Source organism: Callorhinchus milii, unplaced genomic scaffold (assembly GCF_018977255.1).
Source record: "Callorhinchus milii isolate IMCB2004 unplaced genomic scaffold, IMCB_Cmil_1.0 Scaffold2, whole genome shotgun sequence".
Lineage (NCBI taxonomy): Eukaryota > Metazoa > Chordata > Chondrichthyes > Chimaeriformes > Callorhinchidae > Callorhinchus > Callorhinchus milii.
Window position 1 is genome coordinate 91,261,757 of NW_024704743.1, and position 12,737 is coordinate 91,274,493.

Here is a 12,737-nt window from a genome sequence, read left to right on the forward strand (position 1 = left end):
GTGGGAAATTTGCTTTTCAAAATGCTCAAATTATTTAGAGAATTCAATTCCGAAATTTGCAGATGAGGGAAATGGTATTCAGAAAATTAATGCAATTGAGTGGAAGTGGATAAAATTGAGAGATCTTCAAATATTCTACCGGGGAGAGAATACATGAATTAAAAAAACACCATTCTAGTAATGCACTACTTATCTAAAATAAATCTGCCACAACTAATTAAACAATGCTTTGCATCAATAATACATCGGATGATGACTTTACTTAACTTGAAGTAATCAGAACGGGGTTATTAAGATGCAATGTACTTATAAGTTTCCGAACAGAAACATTAAACACCATTTAAGTACCTGTCAGTAGTGTGTACAGCTATGTCACGAACATCCTGTTTCTCATTTACTTGATTTTGCAAAGATTTTATGTGCTCCATTAATGGTTTCACTGCCTGCTCAGCCTTCCATCTCTTCTCTCGTTCAAGATCCAACTCTTGAATAAGTGCCTGGAAACAAATATACTTACTGTATTTATATTGACAGATTTGCAATTAGAAAGATTGATGTTGGTTAAACAAGTGTAAAACAACAATAATGAAGAAAATATGTTTTAATATAAAATAATAATATAATCATTTGATATAGCGCTTTATCCCATCGTTGAGACGTCTCAAAGCGTTTTACAGAATATTTTGAAGGCGAAATATGGCAGCCAATTGTGCACAGAAGTGTCTCTCAAACAATCATGGATTGAATGACCAAATTATTATTATATATATATTTTTAAGGGATTATTACCTCCGGAAATGCGATCCACCAATCTACTAACAACCGGGTTCTTATTCACTGCTAGGTAAACAGAGGCATTAGGAGCAAGGAAACAACATTCCTACTCCAGTAATATCAGCAACCACTATTTTTATTTAATTATTCAAACATTTAAGAGATCTCTTTTATTTGGCTCAATATTTCATGAGAGTAAACTTCAATACAATTCTGAACATTTAAAAACAAGTGCCTCCAATTCTTCATCATTATTATACATCCATATGCATATATACACACACAGATATAAATAGAGGGAGAAAGAGGGAGCAACAATTAGTGAATTGATATTTAATATAAAACAAATTTTGTTTCTCTCTCCTTACCCTATATGTAGACTCTTCAGCTACATTGGTTTTCTTGCTGTCCTGTGTTCCTTGTTCAATTGTTTGTGATGTGGACGATTTTCGAGATCCTATGGATGAACTGCCAGACAAATCTTCTCTTCTGGTGGGTTGAGTATTTGAAGATTTCAATTTCCTTCCACGAGGTTGTTCATGGTCACTGGGGAAAAAATAATTGTCACATATTGAGGAGTTTTTGCTGTGAGATGGACCTGTTTAAGCTCTGACCCTATTTGTAGTGATGGTCAGTGACTCCAGACACATCTGATATAGTGGACAGTGATACAGTGTAAGCTTATACCATGTCACAATTCATAATAGCTTTTTAAAAGGGATTTAGACAAATACAGTATTTGACAAAGAGAAACATTAAACAATATATGTAAAGGACAAGGTTTAGAACAAAATGGATAGCTCATTCAGAGTGCCACCAGAGCCACAACAAGCTGAATGGTTCATTCTGTCCTGAAAAATTCTATGATTACATTGCGTGTTCCTTATAATCTACAATATATAGTCAAAACCTCGGATATAAATCTAGGATGAAAAGAATGAGACTTGCAATGGAAGATAGCAGGAATTAACTCGGATATTTACCAACAAAATGGCTTTTATTAAAAATAAAATCTGATATAGGGATCAGATATCACTCTATGTAATTCTATTGATTTTATATTTCATGGCTGGGTGATAGAGCTCTCTGGACTTAGTGCCAAGAATGAACAGGCCACTAAGGCTTTTGCTACTTGAAATTGCAGAAGTATAAGAATGAGTAATTTTTTTTCGATCTCTTATCGAGACACCTCACTGTGCTTCCAACAAACCCAATGATAAGCTACAGTAAATGTGCGGGTATGAGAGGGCAGTGAAGTCACAGGATGAGGTGGAGCTTTTTGGTTCCAATCCATTTGTCTATGCTGTGCACAAATCATATTTAATATACAATTTACAGTAACAATTAGTAATATTTTCACATTTTTTCTCTTAATTTTCTATCAGGATTAGTTCACCCCTCTTCCAAGCTGAAGAATAAATAATAGGATAAATAAAATAAAAGGATATAATTAGATAAATAGAGATGTTATCTTTAACCAACAGATTTGCTTAAACAAATACTGTAATCGCAAGTCTGACTTTCAATTTCTCCTGTGAATGATATCTGCAAGTACAGCAATTTGGGAGACCTGAGTATTCCATTTATTGTTAAAAGTTTGAATAATTGATGAAATCCTTGGTTAATGCAAGAGTTTTATTTGTATCGTTTCCTTTAAAAAAATGTAAGCGATGTTTTATATTGCAAATTACACTAACACAAAAAAAGTAATTGCATATTGATTTATGCCTGGCTGAGGTTGCAAATTCTATTTATTAACCAGAAATCAATCCATTGATCAGTTAATGCAGTGTGATACTCATTTGGGAGGAAGCTTGTATTGCAGAATTAATATTCAAACCAATCTCCAAATACTTGCCGTCTCAGCAAATCCATTCAACGTGCATTGTATGAATCCCATCAGAAATATTTAGGAACTGAATGGTGAGCAGCTAGGACAAGTTCTTTCATCTGAAATCCTTGCAGTTAAGATCTGTTCATTATCTTTTATGTAGATGCTAATTATACAAAGTTATTAAAATGCAAAGTTATAAACTTGTCAGAAATACTTATCGCAGCTCAATATAAAGCTGACAGAAAGTAATTTTCTTATACTGTCCAAGACTTCAGTGCATTTTGAGTCATTACATTTTGTGGGAAATGCAATTGCATTAAAGCTGATAATGGTTACATTTAACTAGGTCGGAAGTCCTCAGCCCCTCACATTTCAAGTTTTTCTCTTGTGTGTGTATAATGTGTGTATAAATATGTATGTATATTATATATACATACACATAGTGGTTCGTAAGTAAAGGACTGATGATGAGAACTACGGATGTCTAGACAAGGTAAGCATCATCAAACTATTATCCTTATCCTCAAGAAGGTATTTAAAAGCCTGCTTCAGAATTTGAATGCCCCTATGCCCTTTGGATGTTGTTCCCCTTTGTGCTTAGGCTGTCAGAATCTTGAAAATCTAAATGCAATTTTTTTCCTGTGATATATCTGTTTTTTAATCAAGGTGGAATTTTTTCATCATCAGTTGACATCAGTTTCTAACCCCCAATACAACCAAAACACTGCAATGCCTTTGCCACCTTGAGCTAGATTTCTCCAATGCTTTCATGGCCACTCTTCCTAGCTCCATCCTCTCAAGCTTAAACTCACACAGAACTTCACAGTCCATAATCTTGCACAGGATGCTCCATATCTCACATTATCCTTCATCCTCAACAACAACAAAAATACATTTTTATAGCTCTTTTCATGTCAGGGGGACATCACGAGGCACTGCCCCAATTCTCACCAGGCTCCCACAGTAAATTCCACTAATGTGGAACTAGGAGTGTGCAGGGAGAAACAAAATCCAGAAAATAAACCTTCTTAGAGGGTGTAGAATACATTTTTTGCTAGAGGTGAAATAGACTGCAATAGGGGCATTTAATACGGACACATATGGGAAAGATATTGTGTATGGGGGAAGAGCAGAAAATTGAAATCAGGATAAATAGTTCCATTGGAGAAGCAAACATTAATATGATGGGTTGAATAATGTCTTGCTGTGTTGTAGATTTCAATGGTTCTATTGAAGTTTCCTATCTCGTCATGAACAAAAATGCAAAATAAGCCAGTAGTTGACCCATCTAGCTTAATCAGTGTCTGAAGCTAAATTGTGCTGCATTCATTCCAAATAAAGTTGATAACACTTTCCAATGATAGTTATTTTAATGATGGAATTTAAGATTGTGCATTTCATCATAGAAAATAATCATATTTTTATCAAGACCTGTAAAGACTTGCCCCTAATATGTCTCAATGATTCACTGAATATGATATTCAGTTTAAATTCAGTTTTCAAAGAATTCAAAATGATCTTTGACTCAATTTATTTAACAAAATAAAATAATGGAAAATGCCACCTTTTTTAAGTCAGCCGGGTGTCTGACACATGCTTAAGTATTCAAACCAAACTGAGAATTCTATGCATCCCACCTACACATGGAAATCCCAGAGATAAATTGTTGGAATGGAATGCACACTCTCACCCTGGAGGGACACATCCTGCTTACCTAATTCTGGAAATTATTAGGCACAGGTTGGCAGCCAAAGCTTGGGGAACGCAGAGTGTCCGTTGAGGTACTGCTGGAATCTAACCAGCTAAAAATTCAGAGCTTGCATTGATATCACTGTCTGGCAAGATTTCCCCTGCTTGTGCAGCTAGGACCACCCTATCCATTAGGGCTTTGGCTTGCAGGGTTAACAGGAGCTGAGTGGGATGACTCCCTGCCCCCAGTGACTGGTCCTGCTGATAAGCCAGGCTGGCTGTGCTGTCATCAGCAGTGCCCTGGAATACTGTGGAGCCGCACGGCTCAGGGACCGGAATACCAAGATCACACTAGAGAGTGGGCTGGATTCTGACATTCCTTTGCCAAGCTTGTCACCTTGGAGCCAGTTCAAGCTCCAAGGAGACTCTGGTTATTTAAAAAAAATAACTAGCAAAAAAAGGGATCTCGTTATGTCTGCATAAGTTTGGCAAAAATGCTAAATGTAAATTGGAACTAGTGAGAACGTTTACTAAATTAGCAAGTTCCCCCACAGGTGTGGTGGTGGGGAAGAGAGAAATCAGTTTCCTCTCATGCACCTTTTAGCTACTGTTTTATTTGCATCATTGACACAAACCTGAAAGTGTTTTTTTGCTAATCTCTTTGGTTGAGGACTGTTGGGTGCAGATGGTATTTTCTTAAAGAGGATCCAGATTGGGTAAGTTAAAAGACATTCTGTTAATTATTTAGAACAATATTCTGTTTGGCTGGGTGTATTCGTTTCCCCAATGAGGCAATAGACATACCACGGCTGGCAAACACAAACTCTGCTGCTAAATTCTCAGGATTCAAAAATAAGTTTGTTTTAATATTTTGTGCTAATCCCATTATTACCATTTTATATATAAACATATGTACATTTAATTCATTTCTATGGAATGCTGCAGTATCTTGTTTTAACAGATACTGCTTACCATCTGTGGTGCACACAGTGTCTCATTGAGGTGTAGAAATATATCTAGAAAGAAATACTGTATATATAGCATACTTTACAGGCAACGATTCACATAGGTCAAGGCACTGCAGTCGAACCAAATCATGAGAGACTGCAAATTGCATGTCAGGATATTTTACGTAACTTTCCTCTGCTACTCCAGCTAGAACCACACTACTTGTTTGGGGTTCCTTTACAATATTAGTAAGAGACAAATGGGACGAATGTTGACCTTCAGTGATAGGTCTACATATCTCAAAGTCTCACTGATGAGACAGACAGGATGATCAATCAGCGACTGTGCCTGGTTCACTCCAGACCTGCCTGGCTCAAGTATTGGATCACTCAGTCAGTCCACCAGAGTTTATTTAGCTCTGCTCATCCTTCCTTTGGCATTCAACCTCGGAACCAGCTCAATCTCACAGACAGGTCATATATCAATCTAAAACAGCTGCAAATTTTAAGTGCAATTTTTTAAAAAAAACTGAAAGCTTTATTTTTCCATCCTTTTGAAAGCTTTGCATATTTTGGAGATCTATTACATGAGTTGTATAATTCATATATTCATGTTATAGAAGGAATTACACATGCTCTTAACCATGTAATTAACCACCAATGAAGGATATTACAGGCAATTCAAGCATCCTTGAAATCCATCTGCTTGTCTTCAGGTGCATGTTAAAGATCCTATGATGCTATTCAAAAAAGAAAAGTGAATTTTTCCTAGTGTGCTGGCCAATAATAACTCCACATTTATTTTTTCATTTATTTGATGGTTATTTGCTTCTGCAAATGGTTGCAGTGTTCACCAACAAAGCAGTTACTAAACTTGACATTACTCATTTTGAGATAATTGTGCATGATCAAGCGCTACACAAATTCTTACATGATGTACACGTACCCTGAAAGTATAACTATAACTATAACATAGAATAATAAAATACAAAATTTAGAATAATAAAAATAATAATCCTTTCATTTCATACAGTGCCTTTCAGGTCAGGAGGACACTTCAAAGCACTTCATATGATTTTACCGTGAAGTCTACAGACTATGTATTTTGTAGGCAAACGCGGCAACCGATTTGCATATAGTACTAACCTAGCCATACACTAGATATGTCCAGAGCCATATAGTTCATGTCCCAGGATGATTTTTCAGTTAGATATCATATTTTCATTTGTTTTCCTCATAAATACTTTTTACCCCAAATGTCTGCAACCATTTGTTGTTGACCTTGTTTGATGTTTTAGAATTGCAGTTAAAAAGCACTGTGGGAGCAGCCATGTTGAGCAGCATTCTGCTTCCAGTGATGTCATGTGCAGGGACAGCAGTGGTGTGAGAACAAGAAGGAATAAAAGTACTCAATTTGTCAAGGTATAAATCTCCTGTAAATCCATAGTGTAAAATGTAGGAATATAAAAGAGTATGGATTAACAAAAGGCCAATAATTCCAGAGATTCCAGATTTTAGCACCTGCAGAAAAGTATTATCAGGACATGCCAATCTCCGAGTAAAAGCTCTGGAAAATTTATCTGTTGCAATTGTTCAACTTTGATCTGCTCTCTTCAGAAATTTCTTCATCACTTCTTGTCTCCAGTTCAGCAGCTGAGAATCCCACTGTATCCCGTTTCTCATCTGTCCCCATCTTAATTCAGGAATCAGTAGTGATCAGAGGAGTAAATACCTGCAATAATTGGGTCTACGATGTGGTATGGGTAAGCCAGTATGGTCATTTGGGCTTGGGTTTCTCTACCAACGAGAGTCGTTGAAGCAAAATCCACATAACTTTAAAAAAGGAATTAGACTAACACCTGAAAAGGAAAAAAATATAAAGGGATGCGGGCAAAAGGCTGGAGAGTTTACACTCTCTTAAAGAGAGCCAGCACAGGTACGATGAGGTGAATAACCTTCTTTTATACTGAAACATTTTATGATTCTGTGTGCAAATATGAATGTAATACACCATGTGTGAACACATGTGTAATGTGTAACGACTGTTTGTGGGACATTGCTGTGCGCAATTGGCTGCTGTGTTTGCCCACAAATATACAGTCAATTCACTTTACAGTGTGTTCTGTGAAGCGCTTTGGGACGTCCTCCCGACGTGAAAAGCGCTACATCAAATGCAAGGATTATTATTATTATTATTAATATGTATGTCAATTGTAAACATGCGTAAAGAGGAATTACAGTTCCCTTTAATTACATAATTAACCACTGAAAATGACATGATGTAATTAACCAATAATAAATCCCAGAGGAAAAAGCAAGTCTCCAAACACAGGCATTCTGTGAAGTGCTTTGAGATGTCTCAAAGATGTGAAAAGCCGCTATATCAAATGCAAGGATTATTATTATTATGATTTGTATACCCAACAGGTAAGGAAACCATAAGATGACCATAAGATGGCAATAATCCTTTAAATGGTTACAGTCATTGAGATGTATCAAAGCGCTTTACAGAATATACTGTAAAGTGAGTTGATTATATGTTTTGTGGGCGGCAGCAAATTGCACAAGCAGTGTTTTTGTTCAGTCACAAGGGATTTTCTACATTCTACAAGTTCTCAATCTAAAAATACATAACTGGCATTTATGTAGATCATCACTCACCGTGGCCTAACATGTTTTGAGCAGTGCACTTGACAGGATAACTATAAGTCACAAATAGGTGCATTCAGATCTACCTGGAAATCCTTTGCTTAATGAACCATTCAAAGTCAGTCTGAAAACTGCACTTAACAGAACAATGATTCTGAAAGCTCAATTCAAAAGGAGTTTACACTATAAATGCTTCAGAGTGGCACAAACATCTGCAAGTAATTGTCATACATGTACAAAGGTTTTCAATAAACTAAGGGACTTGCAAAACAGAACGTTTTTACACAAAATGCAAAGTTGCTCTTAGCTTTTTGAAACATCCTGCCGAAAATGATAAAGATCTTATTCTCATTATATTAGCAACAAAATATAATAAAATCTAATTTTATTAAAATGTTCAAGCAATTTAAAACAACTATTTGCCAGTTTTCTCCACCCCCTCCTACACTAATGCTCTCTATGGGTCTCAGGCTCTCACTGGTATCTACCTCACAGTGGAAGGTGCTGCGGCTGAACCAGACCCTATTCTCACTAGAAATCTGCACACAGCACTTTGCAGCAGATATCACTGGATAGCAATAAGAACTGAGAGACTTTGGCTGATTTGACCTTTAAATAACAAAACATGCTTTTTGTAGTAAGAACTCAAGAAAGATCGCAGCATGCAATTAATTGCAACCTGCTGTCATCTGTTGCCATAAATTATTCATTCAAACCTACCTTTGTTTGGGAGTTAATCTATTAAAAGTGTTTCCAGTTCTCAGAGGAGAATTACTGAAATAAGACCAGAGCGTAGCAAAAGCCTTTTTTTTGAAAAAACACAGAACTAGTTTAAAGTGTAGTCATTTTAATAATGGTCTGCAAGCAAACAAAATGGGTTCTAGAGCTCTCGATTACGTTACTGATTAATAGTGACAATCCCTAAAAGGGAACTACAGCAACAGCTTAAGAGACAGAATGTTATTCGAAACAGTCCACAGTATCGCTAATCTCTGAATCAGCTATGAAACATAGGCAACTGTCAACCCAATGATTATCTGTCTGCAATTTGATTTGCTTTATGAATGTGCTCTTGGGAATCGATAAGCAATCTTGTCACAAAAAGGCTGAAAGGGGCAAGGGGAAGATAAAAGCAAATCAAATATTAACCTTTTTTCTTCTGAAAAATAATGATGTTTAGAGTTTAGTGAAAGGGCAGAACAAACCATGCAGTGGAGCATACAAAGCCACTCATAAATAGATCATCCATTTTCATCCCTATTTACTCAGTGTAGTGATGGTGTACTAGTCTTTCGGTCCTTTGTTGAGCAAATACACCAACTTATGTTTCGAAACTGGTTATCATAGACATAAAATGCCTCTCTCTACACATGGTCCCCAAATCAAATCTGTAGTTAGTCCCAATTCAGAGACCCCAAAACATTCATCCTCTCCTTGAGTCTCCGCAGGAATGTTGGGATGTCATAGATACAACCTATAACTTATCACTTCAGGACAATCCATCGGAGCACCGAAAAGATTGAACTCTGTGCCAATTCTTACATAAAAACAATGGTTACATTTGATATTGCACGTTTCATATTGGGAGGATGCTCCAAAGCACTTCACAGGATATACTCTAAAGTATAATGACTGTATGTTTGGGAGTGAATACAGAGCCAATTTGCACACAACAATGTCTCACAAATAGCCAGGAAGTGAATGACCAATTTGGGAGATTGTTAGCCAGGGCAATGGGAGAAAATCCCTTCTCTTTTTGAATAGTGCCATGGGATCTTTAACGTCCACATGAACAGGCAGATGGGGCCTGTTCAACGTTTCATCCAAAGGATGAAACCTCCAACAATGCAGAATACCCAAAGCACTGCACTGGAGTGTCAGCATAACACCGTATGAGTTCCAAGTCCTCACAAACTTCTGGCTCAGTGGCAAGAGTGCTACCACTAAGGATGGCACTTCTGTTAACGCAACACTTTGCCAGCATTTGATTCGAGTGTCAGCCTAGACTGTGAGCAAAGGTTTAGACTTGGAGCTTGAACCAGAAGTTTCTCTTCTGACTCAGAGGATAGAGTGTTACCATCTGAGCCAAATGTAGTACTATCAGTTCAGATATGTTATTCCTGCAGCAATCTGTATGGTGGAATGATCAGCATTGATGAAGCAGTTATAAATGGCACTCTTAGGAAAAGTGCCTCAACCCAAACTAGAGTTCACTGTAGAATTAACTATTAGGTATTGGCTAATGCCTTAGCAGGACAGTAGAAAATGGCATCTTAAGTTCAGGGTATCATTGCTGTAATTAAAGTAAAAACTTCACTTCAGGTTTGAACCTATATGCCTTGGCACTTTGCTATTTTTCTCAATAAAGAAGTTAATGCACAATTTAAAACATCACTTATTCTCTGCATGGTTAGTTGTTTTTTAAATACCTGAGATCAAACAGTCTTAAACCTGGAACAAAATCTATATTTGTGTCTCTAAAACTGCCTACGTGTGTTTGTGTGTGTCTCTCATCCAGTTTTTACTTGGATTGGATAGCTGGCTCAGTGACCTGCTGAAGTAAACAATGTACCTGATAAACCAAATGCAAAATACTGCAGATGCTGGAAATCTGAAACAAAAACAGAAGTCACTGGGAACACTCAGCAGGTCAGGCAGCATCTATGGAGAAAGAAAAGTGAGTCAACGTTTCGGGTCCACGACCCTTCATCAGAACTGGGGCACGTTGAGAGGGAGAGGCTTTTAGGGGCTAACAAAGAGGGGGGAGGTAGGGAAAGGAAGGAAAAGGAGAAAATGGAGTTAAATTGGGTTTTACTGTAGTGCTCAGATTAGCTGATGATGTGTTGGAAAAATGACAATGCTTGTATGAGATTAAGTCATTCGATAACACCATACAGCACCTTTTACATGGGAAGGACTGTCGAGAGTTAACTGTGCCCCACTCCCAATGCAGAAGAATCTATCAGGAAAACACATTCTTAGAGCCACACATTAAGTTCCAGGAAGAATACTGCAATATAAAAAAATGTCTTGAGGTGAGATGAGAGAGTAAATTATCTACTGTAACTATGTTAAACTCTATACTCACTTGACCCAAACAGAATGGGAAGGAAATTACAATTTGCAGAGAATTAAAAAAATTGCTGTAAGAGATACCAAATTTGAGTCTAATGAGATCTCAATTGGTGAAACCAGAATACTTCAGGTGTTTTAACTATGCTTGAAAATGTTTGAGTATGTAAAGGTCTTTGGTACACAATGTCATAAAACATGCTGACAAGCAATTATTAACAATAAGCCCTCTGGTCACGCATACAAGAGCAACTCCCCCCAACCCCTCACCCCCAAAGTCAATCATTGATAAAACAAGAGGAAAAAACAGTAATATTAAAATGTCATACTCTATCCACCATGTCATTTCACTATGAATCAAAAGGCAAGCAAATTAACCCCGTCCTTCAAATCTGTTGTAAATGATAAAGCAGTCTTTGTATTTAGTAGCTAAAGTACAACTACTGATGAAGTCTAAGCGCCAAATTGCTTTATGACTGGAATAAATGATGACACAACACAAGGTGATGCTAGTAAACAACCATTTCACGATTAATACCACATCACTGAGACATCTCAAAGTGCTTCACAATTGGGCCTCAGCATGCCCTTTGTAAATTGCATATCCTTGTAACAATATGAAGGAATACCTCTCAGACTTCTTGTTCCTCTGCAGTGTGCCACTTCGTCGCTTGGAAGTTTCAGTCATTTGTTGATAACCCTGAAGCTTTGTGCGTCTGGTTCCCTTCTTGTGATTTTCTTTGCAGTTCTCAATTTCACTTCCCGAACTGTGATCAATATCTCGCTTTGCTTTAAGTGTGCTTGAAGCAGTTGGAACCTTAAGAATTAAGATATCTTGCATGAGCTGCGTTTTCTCTACTACTCAGGGTTCTTGAAATATTGATTTTAAAAAGCCAATTCAAGTACGATTAGACTGAACAGTAATGTGACTCCTGGTTGTAAAGTAACCATTAAATCAAAGTGAAATCCATATTATCATAGCAATTTATCATCAGTGCTGTAAACCGCGTTTTGAGAAGTCTTCAAGACGTGATAAAGTGCTATATCAAATGCAAGGATTATTATTATTAAACATTGGTATACTTGCTCAGAAAGCTAATGTTTTTCCCCAGCCACCTTGCAAAAAAAAGTATACATATGGCTGAGCTCTGATTGTGCCTCTTTTAAAAAATTAACTTTTTAAAAAAAACATTACATTTGTATAGCACCTTTCACATTGGGAGGATGTCCCAAGGCAAATACAGACAGTATTTCGGACCTGAGCTGGGGGTCAGGATTGGTGAGGGTGGAGGCGGGGGGGGGGGGGGGGAGGAGGTTGATCGAAAGCACAGTCGAAGAGGAGGGCCTTGAGGTGGTATTTGATGGAGGCAAGGGTTAGGGCGAGCGGAGGAACTGTGGAATGGAGTTCCAGAGGGTGGGGCAGAGTGGCTAAAGGCATGCCCACCAATGGTGGGGCAGGCGAGGCGGGGATGTGAAGCAGGCGGGAGCCCGCTGAGGGGGGAGCGGGCAGGATGGTAGGGGGCTAGGAGGTCGCAGAGGTAGGGGGAGCAAGGCCATGGAGGGTTTTGAAGGTGAGGACCAGGATCTTGAACTGCATCCTCGGTGTGATGGGAAGCCAGTGGAGTCAGGCGAGGATGGGGTGATAGGGTCACGAGCCTGGTACGGGAAAGGACAAGGGCTGCAGAGTTCTGGATGATCTGCAGCCTGTGGAGGGAGGAGTTGGGGAGGCCGACAAGCAGTGAGTTTGCATAGTCGAGCCTCAATGTTATGAA

At 37.9% G+C, this 12,737-nt stretch overlaps 1 protein-coding gene across 1 annotated transcript in view; it reads right to left on the minus strand.

Annotated features, from left to right (window-relative positions):
• lrrcc1 (leucine rich repeat and coiled-coil centrosomal protein 1) overlaps nt 1-12,737 on the minus strand; it is an 88,532-nt gene that overhangs the window by 45,916 nt on the left and 29,879 nt on the right. Inside the window, 3 exon segments of the mRNA XM_042332480.1 lie at nt 349-497; nt 1,143-1,320; nt 11,595-11,782. Coding sequence (XP_042188414.1) covers nt 349-497; nt 1,143-1,320; nt 11,595-11,782 — 515 coding nt within the window.